This window comes from Agelaius phoeniceus, chromosome 5 (assembly GCF_051311805.1).
Source record: "Agelaius phoeniceus isolate bAgePho1 chromosome 5, bAgePho1.hap1, whole genome shotgun sequence".
In the NCBI taxonomy this organism is placed as follows: Eukaryota; Metazoa; Chordata; class Aves; order Passeriformes; family Icteridae; genus Agelaius; species Agelaius phoeniceus.
Window position 1 is genome coordinate 67,396,675 of NC_135269.1, and position 23,123 is coordinate 67,419,797.

The window sequence follows — 23,123 nt, forward strand, 5'->3', positions numbered from 1 at the left end:
ACAGAAATTTCAGCTGTGACATTATCTCCAGCTCCCATGGACAGACAGACATGTGGGCAGGACAGACAGAGCTCTTTGTTTTGGCTTCAGAAAGAGCAAAAGCAAGATTTGCCGTTCAGTTTGCTATGTACAACAATACTGCACTGTACACTTCATTAACGAGATGCTGCCTGCTACAGTCCAGCATTAATTAAATAAAATTCCCTCTTAGTCACAAAGAGCAACAGATGAGTTTCTCTGTAGGAAGGAGAGCCAAACCCCACTGCTGTCCATGGCCCTACGTGGTGCCAGTCCTGGGATAAACACAAGTGGCCATTCCACAGTGTCTAATACCTTCCTGGCTGGTCTGAAGCAGAGAACTTTCCCTTTTCTCTTCCAATCCACTTGATCCCAGTCCTGTTGGGACTGTTCCAGCACAAAGCCATGCTATGACTTTCCCCCTACTGCCACAGCATTCCCATCCAAGTTAGGCAGTCTCTTTCAGCAGTCCCAATTTCCGGAGTGCCTCTCTCCTGGCTTCTTCAGTGGAGCCACGGCCGGAAAACTTCACCGTTATCCCTTGGGACCGAAAGCCTGAAGGTCTGGGCAGAGAACCCGACCTCCTCCTCATGTCCAGGCTTACACCACCTTGTTTATAATCATTGCAACTTTTTTCTGTGCTCTGCTGTGGGCTGCTCACTTTGTTAGTGGCAAGAGCCACCTCTGGTCTGATTGTTACAGTTTTGCCCATAGGAAGGAAAGGGCTGGGCTCGCTTTTTAAAATCTCATTGATGTTTTGGTATCCATTGGTAACAGCCTCTGACTTCTTGGGCTGCACATCAGGCTGCTGAGTGCTTGGGGCATGGTCCACTTGGTCCTGAGCTGGCTTTCCCTTAACTAGGCCGAGTTTTGTCAGGGCTTCATAGCGAGTTTGCTCAGAGGAGAGATCCCGTAGGGAAGAACTTCTGTTACGTGACAAGAAATCGTTTTTGTGCAGCTTCTCCTCCAGTTCAGCTGCCAGAAGAGCTCCCCCATTGATGTTGGCCAGCACCTGAGCCCGCCGCTCCTGGACGTTCACCGCTGCTTTGGAAATGGTCTCGCTGAATTCCTTGCCACTGACATTTGTTATGTTGATGTTGCTTGGGAACCGGTGCAGTTTGGGGGCGGGGGCAGGAGGGTGCTTGGGTGCTATGGAATAATCACCATTGGCTACCGGGCCTTTCCTCCTATCGGAATTCCCCTCCTTGAGGGCGCCGGGGAAGCGCGCCCGGCTCTCCCCCTGCTGCTCCGAGATCTTCTGGGCCATGATGAGAGGAGTGGGGACAGAACGGAGCAACTTTGGATGCTGCACTGGAGCAGGGGGTGGAGGAGGAAGAGGAAGGGTCTCAGACACCGTTGGTGCTGGGGCAGGGGGCTGTGGGGGAAGGTCAGCAGGTACAGCTGGCTGAGGGCTCTCGGCTCTCCCAGGGGCGTCCAACACTAAAAGGCAAAGCAGCAGAGATGTCATTAACTCTTGACACAGCAGAATGCAAGCAGCATTTCTCCCCTCTCTCTACCTTTCTAACTCAACCTCAGCCCACATAGCCAGAAGAAACCATACCAAGTCCCAGCAATGGCATCTCTGAGGCAATGCTCCAGCCCAAATCACCACGTTTACAATGTGTCACTATCCCAGCCCTCTCTCTGCCCTTCACTCACAGTCTGCCTGTTGCTTCAGGGTGCTTCAATGGCTGCTCTTTCATAAGAGTTTTGCAGTTCTTATTTTTTATTAAAACAGCCAGGAGAGGACAAATTATGTCCCACTGATAGATTCATTGTCCAAACACAGAGAGAACATACTCTAGGGGTGACAAAAACAACATGCCGTATGCTGTCTTGTCACAAACTCACTGATAGGATTGCATACCTTTCAGTGCCACACAGAGTAACACTGAAAACAATCTGCTATCTTAAAACTCCTGGGAAAAATCTTAAAAAGTCTTGGGGAAGAGCAGAGCATGAACAGGTTGGTGAATACAGTCTGCTTTGTTGCAATGACTGTGCACAACAGTGACAACTCAGTCTGCAGGCAGAGGATTGAGACAGCAAACCAACAACTTCACCAGATGCACGACACCCGTGAGGGAAAAGGAGAAATTATTAAAAAAAGTTACAGCAACAGCAAGAATTTCAATAACCCCAAGACAAATGAAAATCACAGTCTTTAGAGCTCCTTATGAGTAACAAATTTATCTTGAGGTAGTAAGGGAGGTACAGAATTTCTTAAACACTTTCTACAGAGAACTGGAATAGGTCAGGGCTGGATCAAAGAGAAAACCCACACTCACAAGAAACCCAACTACCTGGTTCTGTATCTCTGCTGGAAGGGCCTTCATGGTCACTGCTCTCAGGTGTTGACTGCACCAAGTCAATGATATCTTCAGTCTCTGAATGACTGGACACATTTTCTTCTGTTGACCTTGGGGACTGACAGTGGATGCCACTGTCACGTAGGGCCATCTCCTCCAAGTCATCTTCTAAGGCATCTATGGTTTCCTCAAAGAACATGAGAACATCCTGTTCTTCATGAGTTAAGTATTTCAAACTTTCATCATCCTATGGGGAAAAAAAAGAAAAAAACCCAAAGATTGACACCTTCCCAAAAAGACATTTAGACATTACAATGCTAGAGGACAAAAAAAAATTTAAAAACCAAACCAGCAGCAACTGGTATTACATCCTTTAGTTTAGCAAAGAAGTCTTCATTTGAGTTGTACAGAGCAAATTACTGAAAGATCATAAAAGCCATAAGAGCTACTAAAAAAAAAGAAAAAGCACCAAAATAAAAAGCCCTACACACACCTGCACACCTGTGCCTTGGCAGGGGTTAGGATGGCTTCTTCTGATTTCCAAACTGGGGCAAACTGTGTTCTGTATCAAACTCAGGGATGAGGCTTGGGGAACAACATGAGAGGGAAAGGTGCACTCAGGACAGCCCCAGAAATGGGTTGATTCCCTTTTTGCTCAAGTCCAAAGGGTGACTGAACTTCTAGAAGCAATGCTGAGAAGTGTCTCTGGCACTACAAACCATAAATTATCCAGAGGTACATAAGAGATTACAAAGAGGTAACAGTAAGGAGGGAGAGGATTTTTAAAGATTTTACCTTTGAGTTACAGAAAGGAAAACCCAAGAACAAATAGGAAGACCTGTTCCCTAGCAGTATAGTATTCCCTAGTAGTGCCTTGGGCTATTTTCTTCAGCAGGAAATAATCCTGTAGACCACAGGAGTGATAAATAATCGTTGGATTATCCAATCTTCATTTTCTCTGAGTCACTGCTATTAATTAACTTGATTACCACATTATCACTATGTGAAGCTGGGCAGCAATGCTCTCTTTTCCCTCCACCCTGGGAAACACTCACTTTTCCAGAAGCTTGGAGATGACAAAGAATGATTAAGAAAGGCACTGCATTAGGACAATGGATACAGGAAAGACATTTCCCAAGAGGCCTGTGTGAGTTCTGGAATGCAAGGATATATTGTTGAAAATCAAGTGAGGTTTTCCCTTTTCTGGATTGAATTTCTCCCCTGCCAAGCATATACTGGAAACTTTGCTGTCAGTAACTCAACAAGAAGTGCCAAGGACACCTCATTGCACGTGCAGACAGGGTAAAAAGGCTACTTCTCAGTGGAGGGCTGGGAGAATTTAGGTAAATACATAAAGGTATGCAGTACAAATATTCAAGAGGTAGCACGTTCTTGCTAGGGCAGCACAACTTGCTTCAAACTCACCGTGCCTGTTCAGATCCTCTTACATTAGATTAGACTAAAAAAACCTGTGTGCAGCTCTACCTGTTAACTCCTTGCACAAACAAAGCTTTTATCCCCATTCTCAGCCCTAAAAATAAGAATGACATGGCTCTGTACCAAAATAATGCCTATAGATTAAGAAATATAATGTGCTGCATTGTACCCAGGGGCAGTTGATCTCCAAGCACTCAGAATGTTACAGATGAGAAAATAAATGGTTTGAGGCTCTTAGCCTGTGTGGCCAATAGAACGTTTGGTAGGAAGGAGATGTACAGAGGCGTGCTTATTTCTAATTTAGTCTTAATATCCACAGTGCACTGTCAGAATAAGTAACTTATTCCAGCTTGCAGCAAAACTGCTAGAAAAGCTAAAATTTGGATGCCATTTGCCAGTGCTGGTTTAAAAGATGAACTTCAAAGGCTGACGTAGTCCACAGCTCACACCCACCACATGTCAGTTTTCAAAGGCCAAGGAAAGTTTTACAGCTGCACTTGAAAAGCAAGAGACAGACAAGCCTTCCTTTTTTGTTTTTTTTTTTTAGTTTTTTTGTGTGTGTGGTTTTTTTTTCCTTAATGGATGTTGCAATCTCCTTCCTTCCCCACCCAAATACTCATAGGGCTGCTATGTCTAGTAGGCGAGAGAATGACAGGAAAGGAGCCCTTGTTGGGCAGCCCTGAGCTGGGGCTGAGCAGGACTCCAGGAGCCTTTGTTGAGGGTGAGCTCATTGCAAAAGCCAGACTTACAGGGCAAAGGAAAAGAAGAGGGGGTTGTGTTTAACAAGTTCATAGTGGCAACAGATCCAGAGTGTGGTACAGGAATTACTGTGTGCACCTAAAAAACTGCTCCCACGTGAGCTTCATTTGTTTGATCAAGAGCAGAGCAAGGAATAAAGCAAGGAAGCAAAGACTTCCAAAAGCACTTCCTTGCATCCTTTTCTGTGCTGCAAGACTGAACATTTTTCCATGACAGGTTAGACTTGCAGGAGAGTTTTGCCTGATTTAACCATCTCTCATGGATCTTGTGGTGTCCCTTTAGGTAAAGGATCTAAATTGAGTAACCATCCCTTTGCAAACACATTTGTAATAAATAGCATACCAAGATGTGAAAGGCCAATTTCATCTCTGTTAGCACTTCAATCTGTTTCCTCATGCAGTCTCCCTTCAAGATGATCAATGTCACATTCCATCAGAAAAAACAAAACAAAACAAACAACAAAACCAAAGCCAACAGCTCTGGAGAATAGGCAGTGTTAGGTCAGGGCACTGTACTGAGATGCAAGGCATGAGTCTGGATAGAAACTCCCTCAGGCCAGATACGTTTCAGTTTGCCAGCCAAGGAAACAATCCCATTTCAGACACAAAATCACAGTGGAAAAAAACAAACCTACTCAGGCTGGTCAAACCAAAGGAGCTCAGAGATGTAAAGCAAGCAGTGATTTGCTTTATTCCCACCTGTATTACTTGTATTATAGCAAAGCCTTCAGAAAGATGGGAGGAATTTCTCTAACTTAAAGGTGCCAGTTTTAACTAAGGCTACCAAGTCTATTTGCCATTTTCCATATATTCCAAGTACTGGAACAGTTAATATTCTTTCCAGGCTGGTTTTCCAGGCCTCCTTTTTTCTTAATGAAGCTGTGCTTTTTAATAGATGAAAAGTCTTTTCAGCTTCTTGAGTTATTCACCTCATAGTTTCCATCTACTCCCTACTCTTGATACACAAACACACCTCCCTAAACTAAATCTCACATACACCTCACACTACAAACTTTAAAACTACTGTCAAAAGACAGCCTGAATTTGAAACTTGAATATTGTGCTTCAGCTTTAAATTACATTAAATTAGGAGGATTAAAAAGACTTCTCAGACAGAAGAAATTTGGGATGAAAACAGCTGAAATAGCTGAGTATACTCAGCTGGCATTAATATTTTAGATCTCTCTGCAGCCAAACATTTCCTGCTTACGCCAAACAGGAAAGAGTCTGTTAAAACACTGTTTGGTATAAAAGAGGAAAAATAAAGAAATAAGAGAAAGAAAAGAAGAGTAGAATCTATTTCATAGGAAAGATTAATTGATTCCTTTCCTACCTGTTAAATACAATGACTTAATATCCAGAGGCCCACAATTTTTTATACACATCTGAAGAAATGCTGAACATCACAGCCTGATCTAAAATCCCAAGACCAGCACAGCTTTGACAGAAACAGAACACCACAGGAAATCCCAAGACATCTGCAGTGCTTAAAAAAATCTTCTAAAACCTGCTAAGGAACCACACTTCAATTAGCAAAATACCAGGAGAATGCCAGATTCAACTGATTTATCAATCACTTGACAGCACTGAGGAATTAATAGGCACAACTCCATGAGAAAGAAGTGACTGGGTGCTTCTCAAAAGAACCATGAAGGGAGCAAACTATACTAAGGTGTAGCACAAAGGCCATTGCAGCACCTCTTGGGCCACAGTCTGTTAACAACAAGGCAGTTCTACTTCAGAAGGGGTGAAAAGGAAAGCCCTGCGTGCAGGAACTGTACCAGAACACACATAAAAGCTTTAGCACAGAAGAAGTCAAGTACCTCTGACTAGATTTACAGGAAAGGGAAATGGAATGGGTTGTACAGCTGCTACTGAGGCTGGGAGCATGTGAATTACAGCTAAGAACATGAACTGCTACACAGGATCAGACCAAAAGCCCTTTTAGCTCAGTAGCCTCAGCAGCTATGAACACACAGGAGTATAGAGGGTGTGGGAGGTGTTGCTGTATATTGGATTGGGTGTATTTTTTCCTCCTCCAAATCCTTCCAGTTTCCAGCAACACATGGCTTAAAGATTTCCCAGATGCAGTGGCATCTGTGTGTTTAACAGCCCTTAATGAGCTTTTCTAGCATGAATTTGTCTTATTGTTTGAGCCATGGAAATGACTGGCATGCACAGCATTCTGTGGCAGGGAGTTCCAGAGTGTAATTGTGTGCTGTGTCAAAAAGTGCTTCCTCTACAACCCACTATCTGATGGTTTTGATAATACCATTTCATTTGGTGAAGAAGACTATAATATTGAGTGTTGTTTTCTTCAGTTTACGAGCATAATTGTACTGTGTGCTTCATAAGAGGCAGCAAAGCATATAATCAATAGGTCCTAAGTGAGGAAACAAATTATCTACAAGTACTTAAAAGATAAATAAGATGAGCTAAAGTCATAAACTGACTAAATTACTCCTAACCTAGTTTCAAAGAAAGCAAGCTGAATATCTACTTAAACTCTGAAGACATCTCTTTGATAAACAAAATTAGGCTGATCAGCCTGTAGAAATTAAAGGGAAAAAGAAATTGTGAGAACAACATTGAGAAAAACAGGGAGACATTTCAGGCAAAAGCCACTAAATAATTTTTATAAAAACATCAGGTAATTTCACACCAAGCTCATTTCTCATGAGAGGGTTCTTGACTTGACCAACAGCTGCAAGCCCAAGATGTCACATACCTTGATTTGAAATCTTTATGACATGGCCCCCAAAAATGAACTCTCAGATGAACAAAAAAATGATGCTGAGATGAAGTTACTGCAGGGTACCTGTGCAATCTGTGATTCTGTCAGTTTAAGTGCCATAAAGAGGGAAAAAAATCTGCTGTTCAGGGATGCAGATCTCATTCTGAGATATATTAACCAGGGTGATGACATGACAGCACATCCTCATTCGGAACACAGAGTTCAGATTCAGTTGCTGAACTTTGGAAAGGATGCAGCCAAGCTGGACAGAGTCCAGAACAAAGCATGGAGTGCTGTGAGTGCAACTGCACAGGAAGGCTCAAATAATGGGGGGGCATGTTACACTCAGAACAGGGGAGAATTAATGGGGGTGGGCAGATGCAGCCCTGTGTCCCTGAGAGTATTTTAATATATAAAAAGTTGACCACCCATATAACTGCAACAAATCTTCTTTACATTCACTGAAGGTGGGGCAAGTAGAAGTTAACTTTCACATTACAGAAACTTTAATCCAAGTATTCTGTAAAGAGTAGCAGAATATACGAAGAAAACACTCTGGAAGTCTAAGAATGTCTATCAGCAAGGTTTAAAAAGCAGAATTGCCCACCTGGTGGAATAATCTCTATCTACCAGATCCTGCTTTGAAGGACAATGATACAGTTTGTGAACAGAGCCCAAACTGCCTTCAGGATCTGTATTCTCCCTGGCACATTTTACAGCAAGATCATTCCTTGCTAGGAGTCAGGCTCTTATTTTCCCAAGGCACACTGCTTCCAGGTCATACTAACATCAGCTTAAAGTGGATGGAACACAGCATAGCTCTCTCCACACCCTGTAAGGAATGGCTTCCACCTGCCCCAAGGCAGTCGTAGCCATACAAAGCAAACAGTCAAAAATTCCTCTCATTTTTTATGTATTGTTGTTTGGCAAAGCCCTTGGACACAGTGAAAGGTGCTGTAGTACAGTAAATCCTGTGCAGTATCAATGTCAAGGGGGAAAAACACAATTTTACAACAGGAGTCTTTGTCAGGACTTTCCCTTGAATGTACCTGAAGTGCAGCTCAGCATCACAAGACTCATTCAAATTGTGAGGAAAAAAGTTTGGCAGTGGGCTAAAGACACATGATCTGTCCTTTTCCAGAAGCCCTAAATCCACACTGGATTTCCAGTGGATTCTCTCCAGGAAGGTTGAGGTAAAGAGATACAAACATGGTGCACCAGAATGCCAAGTCTGTTGCATCTGGACTATCTGTACTGATCTAAAAAAGGAGAAGGATCATAACAAAGAATTTCTAGGCTACAAGGGACACCATAACTACAAAACAACCAGGTCACCCCTGAGTTAAATGGCTGAGTGTGTGAAACAGAACACTGAGCCAGCTCAGACTACTCACAGCATAGCTACTCTTCATGCCTAAGTAACCAATGTTCAGAATGTCACCTGTACTATACAAGGGATCCAGGGGTGACAAACCATCTCCAGTGACTGGCTGTGAAGTCTTGTTAGAGCCAGAGAGGAAGCTTGTTTGAAGAAATAATAATCAGAACAAGCAAAATCTCTTCAGAAGTCATGGCCTCTCCCAGTTTAAGCCATTTGATTAGTGATCAAATGAAACAGTCACTTGAACAAATTCTAGAGGCCACCACTGCCCCAAAAAGAGTGGTGGTAAACTCTGGCATTAACCAAGGACCTGTCTGATCCAAAGGCAAAAAAAATAAAATATAGAACACAGTGTGATCCACCAAGAATAACAAGGACTCACTATTCCTCAAAGCTGTCACTCAGTAAAACATGTTCAATACAGAAGGTGAAGTACTGAAGTTGTACTTCAGCAACAGATCTGAGGCATTGACACAGCTTCTTCTTAGTGCAGTTCCAATTAGCACAGCCCACTTCAGGTACAACCAGCACCTCTGCCATGGTTTTCACAGGTAGCACAATTGTCCTAGCACATTATTCACACTTGGAAACTAAAGCAGTTACTCATGGCTGAGAATAGATACCCAGTCCAATTACCAGAGATAAGCACTGAAAGAAGGATTGGCTTCAAGAAGCTGGTCTGTGCCTACTCAGTCAATGGAACAAGGCAAATTGCTTCCAAAAAACCCCAAGACCTAGTTTTATCTTTGAATTAAGTGTCCTTAAATTGCTGCAACTGTATTTCATGGCAAGTTAATTCTTATACCACATGTCTGGCAGTGTCATTACAGACTGGGTTTTGGAAGCTAGAATTGCCAAGAACAAAGTGGTTTTGTTTGCCCTCACCCTTGCAACTGATTCCATGCACTGAGAGAATACACTTCTCTCAAGCAGATGTATGGATACCTTTTATAACAAAGAAACCAAAATATGTGTGCAAATTAGTCCTCATATAGAACAGTTTTTTATGGCTACTAAAGTTCATGTGAGATGAAGATATCAAGGCATACATTTCTCCCATCTCAACTCAACCTGCTGTGACAGATTTGGCAGAATAAGTCCAGACCTGAACATGTATAATTTCTATGGAAATACTCGTGAAATCAAGGCAGCATCTTGCTTTCCATTTAAAAAAATTAATTTGGCTTAGAGGCCTTAGAGGCAGTTGTCAAAGATAACTGGAAGCATCACTATATAGGTAAGAGAAGCTGAGAAACCTGGCAAAATGAAACTGAAGTGACAACAGCTGACTGGGAAGGATCCCACATACAGAATTTTAAGACCTTTTTAGCACATGGCAGTTGATGTCCATCTCCAAGTCATTCCTAAACTGACAACCAGCTCCCAGCAAGCAGTGCCAGCACAGACACACAGGATGCAGGACCAGCCAGGAGTCAGCCAAACCAGCTGTGAGCAGTCAGCAAAGGCTAAAGCCAGTCCAAGTATTTGTCCCTATTATCACATCCCTGGGTTTGTTTGAATTCCACAAATACAAAGGTTATATTCAGTAACTAATGCAGTCTGACACTGAGAAGATTCAGAGCCTGGTTTTTTTTTACAATCAAGTAGGAAGAAACCTGCAGCACTATGGGCCTGTCATAGGAAGCACGGTCACACTTCTCTCCTTTGCAATGCCATTACAAAAATCCAAAATATCAAAGCCAATCCTGACCTTTCTTGCCATGTCTCTAGGTGAACAGACCCAGGAAAGTGATAAATGAAGAGGCAGTTAGGTATTTAGTTGCTTCTGTTTCAGGATCCAGGGAAGGCCTAGTGTGCCTGAAAATACTTCCCCACTTTTCTCAGAACTGGCATAATAGAAATTCTTTGTCTACACAAAGTTATCTACCCCTTTCTTCTCATTAGGCCATCAAAGCTTCTGCATCTTCTAAACTTTGATAACAAAACTACTGAAGCAAGATAATGTCTCTAGGAGCATGTTCCAGCAATTAAGCAGAATTTCCTTCATGTTCAGTTTAACACAGACCCCTTCTCAAATTCAGAAACTGAAATTATGCCTGTATTGAGGAGTTCACATTGTCCAGCCTGTTACTCCACACATGCAAGCTGCCAGCCTTATTGGACATGTCACCTACTTACACTGCTGGAAGAAAAATCAGGAAGAACATCTGTGGCATCCCAATCAAATCTGTTGGTGCACAATTCACTGTCTTCATGCACAAACTCAAGACAAATGAAAGGCTCTGTGAACTGCTAATTCACAGGTCTGATGGGAATTGCCCAAGCCTACAGCTAACTTTTACTCCATCTATAAATTACTGCATTACAGAGTAGGAAGGGATTCCAATTCTAGCTGATGCATCATCATATGGGTTATCACATGGCAGGATCTAGTTGGACTAAGGGAATTTATGTCATTTTCTGACACAGCAGACCTGCAATGAGACTGTACAGACTGATTTATACATGGCACGATTGACTATTACTTGTAAACCTGGAAACTAGAGGTAGAGTAATAAGCAAAATTAACTTGCAATTCTGTGTAAGATTAAGGTGTAATTCTCTACCAAAGTACTACTTCCACTGTAATTCTCTAAAATTCAACCAGCTTTTATAAAACAAACAACATACACTAACTTCCTGAGTCCAAATGATGTTCTTAACCTCTCCCACCCTGACCCTTCACAACTTTTTTCTAGAACAGATCAGAAACAGTTAAGGAACTAAATTTCATCATACTTGTTTTGTGTTTTAACTAGCAACACAACTGAAGGATACAGTGTCATATTAACAGTAAGTATTTTCAGTAGAAACAACAAAAAAAGGACCTGCATTTGAATTGCCTCCAGGTGCCAGAAAGCTCACAACGTAGCACAAAACCATGAGTGTGTCTGAGGTAAACAGATAAATACAGATTTTGCCACTTTTTCACAGAAAACTATCACATTCAAAGGAAATTATCAGGGAGGGCAGAGGAAAGGAGACAGAAAGCCTAATTCCATATTTAAGGCAAGACAGAGATTTAGATTTCCAAGCAAGCGTGTTTACACGTGTGCCCTTTCCTCGATTAAAAATGAATGTTTTTCAAATGGCTGGGATGATAAAAAAATATGGCAGGAACCATACCTGCACTTTCTAGGCTTAGGCTGCCACAGTACGAAGTGTACTGCTGAGTTCACTGCCTGATTCACCCTGCTAATTGGGAAGAATGCAGAAGTGCATCCTACTCCCTCAGTTACTCACTCACAATTGAAATGGCCACACACTCATACTCACTAATGCAAGCACAGCTTTGTTTATGGTGACATATTTGTTACTCATCTAATTAAGGTGGAATGAGCTGAGACCTTTATTCAGGAGTGTCAACAAAGAGATTAAGCAAAGGCAGTGTGTAGAACCAGCACTATCCTTAAGTTTCTTTATGAGCTATTTAAGAAAGCAAGGGCAGAGCAGCCCTCACTGCCATTCCTGGTTCTCTGGGAGGAAGGACTGGAGAGAAGCACTCTCCAAGCTCCCAGAGACAATCGGACCAGAATAACAAGCTGTGATACCAAAGCTGAGAAGTTATTTCTGTCCTTTGAGTTTAAACAACCAAGACAACACCAGCAACCACTTAGGATTAGAAATGGCAGAAATCAATCTTAATAAAACAAAAATCACATGATGTGGGACAGAGCTATTAATGCAATCTCTATCACTAAGCACAAGGCTCATTAAACACTTACCAAGGCAAGATTCCTGCACCTAGACTGGCTGCCATGGTTCTCCACACTGCCAGCCCTTTCCATGCTCCCATGTGTGTGCTCTGGAGAGATTTCAGATGCCATTTCAGGAGGATCCACCAGGAGATTCCTAGGCATCACACCTTCTTGACCTATTGATCCCGACGCAGCACAGAATGCCATGGGCGTGTTACGTGGGGCTGCTCGCTTTATTCATGTCTGGAAACAAAGAACAACGTGGCATGGGGTTAAACCTGCTGGTTAAAACACTTGAAAAGGAATGGAAAATAAATGTCAAAAAAAGATCCCACACAAGTTAGTAAAGGGCATATCTTTAAGTCCTGAAACACATCTACTGCTTTATGGGCACATCTTAAAACACTGGTTTAGTTCAAAAAGATGACTAAAATTCAACATAGAAAGGTTCTGTACTCCATCTCTTGTGCTTCCAAACCAGATGTCTATGGACAGTTGGAAGCAAGGATCCTGCATATATCCTTGTCCTACAAATTCAGTTTGTGTTTTCCATTATGGCACATCATTAACAGTAATAAAATCCCACTGACTGAGATACCAACTGGCACAGCTCGAGTACTTTTATCTTTATTTGGTTTTAAACAAGAATTCTATTTATGGGATCACATGAGGGAAACAGAACCCCATTCTTTTCCTAACACTGCTGCAGTTAACTCGTGCTACTGAAGCAGCTCTATGCCACCTGCTTCTGGTGAAAGATCCAGGAGCAGAGCTTGGTGCCATTTTTGCATCAAAGCATTACAAATTGCATTTTAAAGCTTCAAGAGCTTTTATTTCACTCAGCCATGAAGAAACAGTACTTGTACATTTGGAAGACACTTACTGAAACAGACATATGCACCAGCACTCACTAGAGGAAAAGTCCCCAGTTTTTTAAGCTTTCCCAGTGCCCAGTTCTGTAAAACCTCTGAATTGTTATCATCTCCCAAAACACTCTGGCAGAACATTTTCTTTGATTCTCAAGGACACAAACACAAAAATCATTTTAGTGCACTAACAGCATGAGCAGGGGGGTAGGCAAAACATAGAATGTGGCTCATTTCTCACTGTGATACATTAAAGCAGCCTTTGCAATGAGAAATTGCCTTGCTTGCTAACAGTCCATCTTTGCACCCAGCCTGCCTGTGACCCGTGGCCAGCAGTGCCACATTCCTCAAAACAGCTGGTTCTGAGGTGCCACCTTAGATGCAGCCAGCTGGGAAATGGACACCATTCCCCTGACACTGCACCAATTAAATGAGATGCTCCTGCTTCCCAAGCGCTTCTCCCTTTATTATGGCTCAAGAGGCGACACGAGAAGCAAAGTCAAGCCTGCATTTCCAATTCAATCGGATTACTTCTCCTTGCTCCCCACAGCTGTGGGCTGAGGGCTGAGAAACCAGAGCCTTCTGGTAAGCTGATTAGTGTTTCATAGCAGTGAGATAACATCTGCCAATAGTGAGCAACAATTCCATCCCGCTGATCCCTCCTCCCAGGAGAGGGCTATGACATTACCAGAGGTGCCTCGCCTGTGCCGCAGCACCAACGTGTCCTGTGGGAAAGCTCCCACACAATGCAGCTAGGCTGGACTCCAGCAAGTCTTGGAAGCACATCCACAATCCACAGCACTGGGCTGCCACAACAAAAACATCTCATAGCCCTTCTTATGAGCATTAGGTCTAACCATCAAATTTAGCCTTACTTCTACACAAAAAGAACATTCTTTGTGACAGTGTTCACAGGGGCTCTTGGATGAGGCAAGAGACGAGAATGTTGACTCCATGCTCAGAAGGCTTGATTTATTATTTTATGATATATATATATTACATTATAACTATACTAAAAAGAAATAGAAGGAAAGATTTAGTCTCTCAGCAGGCTAGCTAAGAATAGAATAGCAAAGAATGATACCAAAGGCAGCTGGCTCAGACAGAGTCCAAGCTATCTGGTCTGTGGTTGGCCATTAATTGTAAACATTCAAAATGGCCCCATCACAGACACACCTGATGCATTCCACAGCAGCAGATAACCATTGTTTACATTTTGTCTCTGAGGCCTCAGCTTCTTGGAAGAGAGAAAATCCTAAGAAAAGATTTTCACAAAAAGATGTCTGCGATAGTTTTTTCTTTTTTTTTTTTATTAAGAACTTTAGCTATCAGTGCTACAATGCATCCTCAGGATAATGGGCTTTAAGTGGTGCCCAGAGAGGTAGAAGCATGCTCATGGTCCTGGTTTTCAAACTCTCAGGACAGGCAGGCACAGGAGCACTGAAGCAGCTGCTGCACCTTTGGCTGCTGCAGAAAGCTAAACAGGAAAACAGCAGCAGCTCCATCTACAACAAACCCCATGGTGCTGAAAAGCCACACACAAACACATCCACACAAGAAAATATATGGAATCTTTGGAAGCCAACATTATCAGTGAAAATCCTGACTCCTCTGAAATCCTACACTTGAACAAACACACACAAACACATATATCATTTTTAGAAGGCGAGACTATCAGAGCATCTTGACACCTCTGAAATTCACAGAAAATTCCCACTGACTTCAGATTCCATCCTATGACTGTCAAGATGATGTTCAGATGGAAAAGAGAGACCAGCAAGAGGTGACTGCTTCTACTGACATTCAACATATGGCAAATGTTATTCCTCTTCAGCAATTTTAAATGGCAGCATTGAATTTTTTATCCAGGTGTCCCCAATATAAACTGAATATGCCATGTTTGTTCAGTCCCTCAACTGTGAGATTTCTAGAACTACACTCATAACTATGAACATCTTATGGACTGTATTATGAGAGGTCACTGCTGCAGATTACAACAGCTAGCAAATTACAATTACAGATGACAATAGATATCACAAATAAAACCCACATTTAAAGACTAACCAGGAGAAGATATTAATTGATGTTACCAAGAAACAAATCAAGAGGCCCAGATTTTGAGGGAGAAGTACTTAAGAGTATTTTTCTGCTTTCTGCAACAGCAATACCTCAGTTTGACCAGGACTAAGTTCATGGTAGGCTATCTGCATTCAGGACAGCGGGAACACCCAGATTCAGCAGCAATAAACATTAAAGCCACGAATTATAAATAACAACAAATACCTCTGCTCCCAGCAAGCTCCCATTACTCATTCTGGAGCTGCAGTTCAGAGGTTTCACAAAGCTCCTGAACAATAACTAAAGGCAGTGAGTGCAACTGGTTCAGAGAGCCGCCCACACAAGAGCCAGTATCAAACATTACAGCACTGGTCCTGCTTTTGTGTTAGAAGCTCTGCCTTCTTTGGGAGTTTTACTCATTTCAGAAAAGCTTGAGAGCTGTGCAATGGTCTGTGAGCCTGCAGAAAAGGTGTGGGGGAAGATTTTTTCCCCTTCTACCTTTTACATCGCCTTTACCACATCAAAGGTACATGTCAATAAAATCATAACCACTCATATGCATTATTTCTTCTCCCCTTTGCTGTGTTCTTCATGCTTTGAGAAACTCCTACACCTTTGTAAAGTGTCTAGAGCAGCTAGAGCTGACATGAGGCTGCCCAGCACTGCTGCAATACACACAGCATGTTTTACAGACAAATTCCTCTCCTAACCATGCTTAACACTAAAGTCCCTTCACCCTCTGTATGTCATCTCTATTAGGGAAAGACTTTATAAGTTTAAGATAGAAATAGTCAAGGATCTAGTGAATTTCCAGACCCACTGTTTCAGTAGGATTGCCAAGGTAACAAGCAGGGTTCAAAATTAAGGTAGGCTTGCTCAGAGAGAAGGAACAGCAGGACCACAGGCAGCTGTTCCTCGTGACCTTCAGAGATGCATTAAATATGAAAGTTGCTCACAATGGGATTTGTTGTTCAGTCATTGTAGCTGAGTATTTTTTAGCTTGGCTTAAGAGATGTGTGCCTGTACCATTAGGGATTAATAATAAAAAATTACCAGATCGTGACACAGGAGCACAGAAGTGTGACAGGAACTGTGCTATTTGGAGAGAGGATCCCAGACAACAAACCAGAAATGCATCTTAGGGCAGATGTGATTCTATCATCTGAAGTGATCACTTCTTGGTTACACTGGAGATAGCTTTCATGAGCTATTTAAAACAATACAAGTTACATATCATGCACGTTTTTCAGAGAGTAGAAGGAAGAAATTGAAAGATTCTGAAGTTAGCACTGAATTTCACCTCCAAAGATTTAATTTTGCTTTGACAGAGGCAAATAATTCAGAGAGAATGTATTAAGTTGCCATCAAAGATAAGGTGTGGTCTGTCCTTTCAAAAAGGATATTTTTACAGTTTTGCTGACTAAGGTTACTTCTTCACTGAAGCTCAATGTTAGCATTTACAAGGGACTGTTTCTATAGTAGCAGGAGATTGAAAGAATTTTTTATTAACAATCCTGTTTGAAGACTAGCTTAATAGGCAAAAAGATCAATCCCACAAAAGTGCAAGACATTTAAATGCTAAAAATCAACTGCTACGTAAGCCAGGAGCCAAAAGTCAGCAGACAGCAGCAGGCCATTAACTGCACAATATACTTAAGGTGAGTTGACAATTTTTAGAAAATCATCATGCATTTTTAAAAGGGCACAAGATCAGTCTGTCCCTTTCACTATACATATAATTTCTAGAACACTCTCTGCACGAAACATTTCTGGAGATAGATTTCTAAGCCTCGTTGCACCCTGAGCATCACACAGACTTTGCCTTTGTTCTTAACCAACTCTTTCTCAGTGATTCAACCAAAACAGAAGAAGTGGCCAGTGAACTTCAAGGCTGGTTTCATCTGTCAGCTGTACACAGACACAGCAATGCACACACTGGCAGTCACCCTGCACTCCATGGTGGCGGTTGAGTTTGGAGAGTTAAGCATCTGGGAAAAAACATCTGCAAACACTCTGTGGTCATCAGAAGTGTTATCATGGGATGGGTTTTATAAAAATGATGGTACAGGAGCAGACTGGAGACCTTTATCAGCCTCTGACAGTTGGCAGCAGAGCAGTAAAACAAGGCAAAGGGGAGCAGGAATTCATTCAGATTCCTGCGTGCTGTGGTCAGGAGACCACAGAGCTTCCCAAAACAGGTCAGGTATTTGTGTCTAATAACCTCATGAATTTTGCCTTGTGTTAAGTGCTCCTGCAACATACCTGTGAACCAGCTGCACCAGACCAGAGCTGAACAAAACCAGCTGGCCCATGACATGTCTTCACTGAGCCACTGCTGTTCCAAACTCCTCCAAACTCACTGATGGTTAGCTATGGTGGGCACATTTCCTCCTTCTGAACAGGGCCATCAGCAACTGAATTCTTCTCACCTCCTTCAGGATGTGAAATACTGAGTAAATCCTTGAGCTTTAGGGGTAACCCCACTCTTGTAACATACAGTAAGAGTGAAGCTTTCTGGTAAAAGAATAGACTAAGGAACAGTACTGCCTACAGAGGGCAAACCTCACAGGCAAGTTGACTGATTCCAGGAGCACACAGGATAAACTGATGAGGTTTTGCTGAACACATAAAAATCCCATAGAATCAGACAGTAAATTTATAAGCTGCTCTTACAGAAAGAAACAAAACAAAACTGAAGTAACAACAAACAACAGCTGATGTTTAGGAACCAAGGTAAACCAAAACTGGCCAACATGGTTAAATTCTGACTTTCTTCTCCATATCATAAATGTAAAAGCTTGTGATAACACTGAGTATGATTCACAGTCTTGATCTGCTCATGAAAAATCCATGTGTTCAAAACAGTCATGGCTATTTAACATCCACTAAGCTGGAAACATCCCTGCCCTTGTTTAGAGGGGGACTGTCACCACAGTATGGCCAAATAGAAATGCTGACCATTCATGGAAAAAGAACAAAAAAAATACACAGACAAAGAATCCATGACAGTAAGGTCTACTAAATGAGAGCCAGGCCAACAGCATTTTTATAGACACTTGCTTGGACATCAATATTGACTTGCAGAACAGGTGACAAGTAGGACTGAACAATATTTAGCCAGGTGTGAACTCAGGGGACTCTCATGGCAGCCCATGACAGATATGCAGCTTCATCAAAGTAATTACAGAGTGACAACAACCATGCAAGTCTCCCAGAATCCAATGTATGTAACCCCAATATTTTGTTTTAAACTTTCTGGTTTTTGTGGCACACTTGTGACAATTCAAACTTTCCTTTACAGGCTAGGGAGCTACAAAATCCGTTAGTTTTGGAGCTAAAAACAAAGATTCTCTCAGTCCTCTAAAACTGGAAGTTGGAGCCTCAAGAAACACACTGAATGTCATTCATACAACTCGCACCAGAATTTGTGAGAGCTGCCAACAGTGAAATAACTAATCCTGTGTACATACATTTTTGAAAGAACTAGATGGGCAAGGCACCAATTCAGTAAAACTTAAATCTGTCTGACTTCACTAGGACATTCCATCACACGCTGAAATGGTTCAGCGAATTGGATCTCAAATTAAATGTAGCAACCACTTAAAAAAGAAAGGAAACAATCACAAACCAACATTTTCATCACCCAAGTAGTAATTCAATTACTACACTGAATTCTCCAAATCATGCTTTGCTCAGAAACAATGCCTAAGGTCACACCTCTGACCACACTAATCCAAGCCTGATGATACCAGAAAATGTGGAATCCATACTGTGCTTCATTCTTAACTGGTCTTTCTAGATTTTCAAGAGCATCCTTTTTACTGTTTTGAGACCCTGCAGTTCAGAGACTTTGTTACATGAAACCAAGCCAGCACAAGAGCACAGCTCACCACTACCTCATACTGCTCTCTGCAGTGTTTGGGAAATGCTCCTTCTTTCAAGGCACTGGAATACCAGGGCAGGATTTGATGATGCTCAGCACATTGGCCCACCCTCAAGACAGGAAAAGAAGTGCCCACACATCTTTGCTTTTTCCCTTGCAAATAAACTCTGTTCCCAGTTCACTACATCAGCATCAGCTGAGTCTTGTTGCCTGAAATGAAGGCCAGTGGCAAAGGCTCCTACACAACATTGTGGATTCAACCACCAAAGATCCCTGAAGTGCTCACGTTTCCCGCTCATTTAGAGGGAGAGCACTGCTTCCTGCCCCAACTAAAAATAAAGCTACAGCCAGTGACAAGCAGTTACTTTTCTGTAGATTAAGGTCTTACCTAAGGGCAGTGATAAGGCTCTCACTGGGACTCTCCAGGTGAGATTTGATGACAAGCAGCTGCTCAGTGGGAGCACTTCATGTGATACCCAGAGCTGCCTCTCCAGCCCTACATGGGGCTTTAAACACATCCAGGTGATGGCTGAGCTCTCCTCTGACTTCAATTTGCCTTATGCAAATGTCAACAAGGAAAGAGTCCCATTCTTTATAAGTTACTCTTTTTAAATCTGCCCTGTTAACATCAGGGTGGTGCTATCTGTGACAGCCAACACTTTAGAACCATGAAGTGTACCTAAACAATTTCAGGCACAGACGCCTCTGTAATTAGTCAACTTCTGTCTTGTTACAGGTGCAGCATTGCTGGGGTTTAGGGTTTCATTATGTAACTGCTGCTACAGTCATAGCAATGGTGAGCCAAATCCTGTTTTACACAGTATTTAGGATAGCAAGACAATTTTCAGCCCCAGTTCAGCTGTGTCACAGTCTCACAACTAGAGTTTAGGCTGCTCTCCTATGTTTCTTTTTGTGACTGCCGTGCTGGTGTGGGGAAAAAAGCAGAGGACGTCTGAAGCACAAAGCATGGGTGTTTACTTTAAAAATTAACTAATTTTGGACATTTCATTCCTATGTAAGTACATAAAGGTCTGCCTGCCCAAGGTAAACAAAGCTGAAAACAGCACTGGCAAAAAAAGAGCAGTAGAGTCTTGGCCCTGGACTTTACTTGGTACAGGGATCATCTATATACACCCAATTGAAAAGAATACATTTAAGCAGTTAGTTATACTGGAAATTAAAATCACTTGCTTTTATTTTTTAATTAAAAAAAAACAAGGAGGAGGGAGGATTTGGTAACAGTAACAGCCTGTCTGGCTGGCTTTGAAAGCCACATTCATATGCTCATTTATTTTCATGCTCCAGTATTTCAGAAGGTCAGTCAGCCTGAGACTTGTCAAGTGCTCAGGAGTTAAGTTGTTCCAGTTACTATATCCAACCAGCAATCCGTCTGCCAACATTCTTGGTTAATATTTCTCTCAGAGGCATACAGAGAAAAAGCAGCTATAACTAACAGGATGAGAGGACTTTTACTACTGACAAAACAGAGATGCAATATAGAAATCCCCCTGCTCCTTTCTAATGCCAGGTATTACTTGCACTTCTAGTCAATAAAACTTCATTCTACTCATTCAGTCCCTATAGTAAAACCCCCAAACAAATCCTTGATAAGAAGGACACTGCTGGGAAAATCTATTCCATTTCTGAGAAATAAGTAATATCTTCATTTCTTAGAGACCCAAGTAAGCAACATTTTCCCTCCCTTTTATTGTTTAAACATTAGCTTCCCCCTTATACAACAGTAATTCCTGCAAAGGAAGGAGAAAAGCCAAATAATAATTTTTTAAAGTAGTGCCTGTACAAGGAAGGCCATCTACAACGCTGCATGAGTCAAGGATCTGTATCAAAGTCTTAAAATAATACCTTTTTATTAGCATAAGCCAGAAATTGAAAAAGCTTTTAAAGCTAAGCCTTCGGCTTTAGGGTTTAGAAAGAAGTCTTTTATAAAAAGGGAGGGGAAAGGAAGTAATTGTTACATTTCTGGTACTTGCTACAGCTTAAAATCCTTGGAAAATGTTTAGAAAAATTCGGAAGAGGCTGTCTTAACTCCTTCCTATTTCACCTGCATGCTTGTTACCACAGGATCGTCTCCTGCTACACCCATGCACAGGACCAAGCACAAGAGAGCTCCACTTGCAGCAACCTCCTCTCGCTGCCACACTAAAACAAAAACTATTCAGGAAACATGCCCTTGAGATGCTGGATTACTGGAAATCCCAATAGTGTTTTTAAGGCTGTGCTTTCTTTTTACACGCACTAAACCTCACCCGAACCACCTCAGATTAAGATCTTAAGAAGCACCAGCCTTCTCATGCTTACCACCTCGAGACGGAAAAGGCACCTGACAGGAGGAAGGGGAAAAAAGTGCCCTGAATTAGAATCTGCCAGTGTTTGCACAAACAGCTTTTCCAATGGAAACCCTAAATTGCAGACACTCGGAAAGCAAACAGGAGGCACAAGGCAGCTGTTCCTCATCACCCTTTAGTCAGGCAGGAACAGCACACATCAAAGGTATGAAACCTTTCCTTAACCGTATTTTCTTAAAGTTGCCGATAAGCAGAAGGAAATTTTACGTCATGCTAGGGAAGAACAAGAAACCCAGAGGGATGAAAAAATTCTTAACAGCTCAGTAGTGGGAAGCCAAGCCTCACACACGGCAGGGCAGCAGTTTGCTGATAGTTTTTCTCCTCTCCGCCCGTGTACCAAAACTAACCCAAGCCCAAAGCTGCTCTGCGGGGCTGTGCCGGTCCCTGTCCCCGGTCCCTGTCCCCGGTCCCGCCCGCCGCGCAGAGCCCGCGCAGCGCACGGAGCACCCGGCCGCCGCTGCTCTTGGAACAGGAGGGAAGAATAATTAAAAATCCATTAGTGAGTAATAAGAGCAACGCCGAACCATTGCCGTGGCGGGCTGGCAGGGGCGAGCAGCTCCGCCGCCTCTCCCCGCAGCGAGACCGAGCGGGGGGCAGGCAGACCGGAGCGGGGCGAGCTCGCCCCCTCACGCCAGCGACCCGAGAGCCGGCGGGGACGAGCCCGGGGGAGCGAAGACCCCTCAGCCAGGCGGCCGCGCAGGGCCAGGGGAGCCCCCCGAGCAGGGGCGGCACTCACCGGCTCTGGGGTCCGCGCCTCTCCCTACGCAGGGCGGAACGAGCCCCGGCGGAGGACGGGCAGGTGGTCGGAGCAGCGCCGCGGGCTCCGCCGAGCTGCCGCCCCGAACTCATGCGCACTGCGCCGGCCGCCACCCACGGCGGGCGGATAAAGCGGCCGGGCGGTGGCCCAGCCCGGCCCGGCTCCGCCTCGCCCGGGCGGGACCGCCGCCTTTGTCCCGGCGCTCGGGGCAGGCCGTGAGGGAGGGAGCGAGCGAGGCTGCCCTGCCGAGAGGCGGCAGCGGTACGGTCGGGGCTGAGGGGCTGCGCTGTCCCTGGAGTGGAGCCCAGTGTGTTGGAGCTACGAAGTTCATCAAGGGTCTGGAGAATCTCACTTGTGAGGAAAGAGGGAGATGGGCTTGGTCAGCCTCGGGAAGAGGTGATTCAGATGGGACCTCATCAATGTCTATCAGTATCTAAAGGGAGGCTGTCAGATCAGGCTATGCTCGGTAGTGTCCAGTAGGACAAGAGCGCAAAGGGCAGAAACTGATTCCCAGGAACTTCCACCCGAACATGAGGAAGAATTTCTGTCCTGTGCAGTGGCCAAGCACTGGAACTGGGTGCCCAGAGAGGGCGCGGAGTCTCCCTCACTGGAGATGTTCAGAACTGTCTGGACAAAATCCTGTGCTTCGTCCCTTCTGACCTGACCAGTTCTGTGGTTCTGTGTCCCTCCACTGTGTGTGAGGGACATGGGTCTCCACAGCCACCCTGTGAGGGCAGAGAGCCATGGTGGGCACACTGGGAGAGGGGACAGTGACACCTTTGGCTGCCTCAGAGAGCCCTGAGGTGAAACCTGCCCTGATCATGCCCAGGGAAGTTGTGGATGGCCCATCCCTGGAAG

The 23,123-nt window shown here is 43.5% G+C and overlaps 1 protein-coding gene across 1 annotated transcript; it reads right to left on the bottom strand.

Moving 5' to 3' along the window:
- Positions 1-7: 7 nt before the first annotated feature.
- PROSER2 (proline and serine rich 2) lies at positions 8-22,399 on the bottom strand. Its single transcript, XM_054631706.2, has 4 exons — positions 22,245-22,399; positions 12,363-12,578; positions 2,322-2,574; positions 8-1,458 (listed from the first exon to the last, which is right to left on the bottom strand). The coding sequence occupies exons 2-4, from the start codon at positions 12,540-12,542 to the stop codon at positions 467-469; spliced, it is 1,425 nt and encodes a 474-aa protein (XP_054487681.2). The 5' UTR covers positions 12,543-12,578; positions 22,245-22,399; the 3' UTR covers positions 8-466.
- Positions 22,400-23,123: the final 724 nt, after the last annotated feature.

Coding starts and splice junctions, on each gene's coding strand:
- PROSER2 (XM_054631706.2), bottom strand. CDS start 12,542: ATGGCATTCTGTGCTGCGTCGGGATCAATAGGTCAAGAAGGTGTGATG. Junction 2,575..12,362: donor GGTGCAGGAATCTTGCCTTG/GTAAGTGTTTAA, acceptor TTTTCCCCATAG/GATGATGAAAGTTTGAAATA. Junction 1,459..2,321: donor CAGCAGAGATACAGAACCAG/GTAGTTGGGTTT, acceptor TTTGCCTTTTAG/TGTTGGACGCCCCTGGGAGA.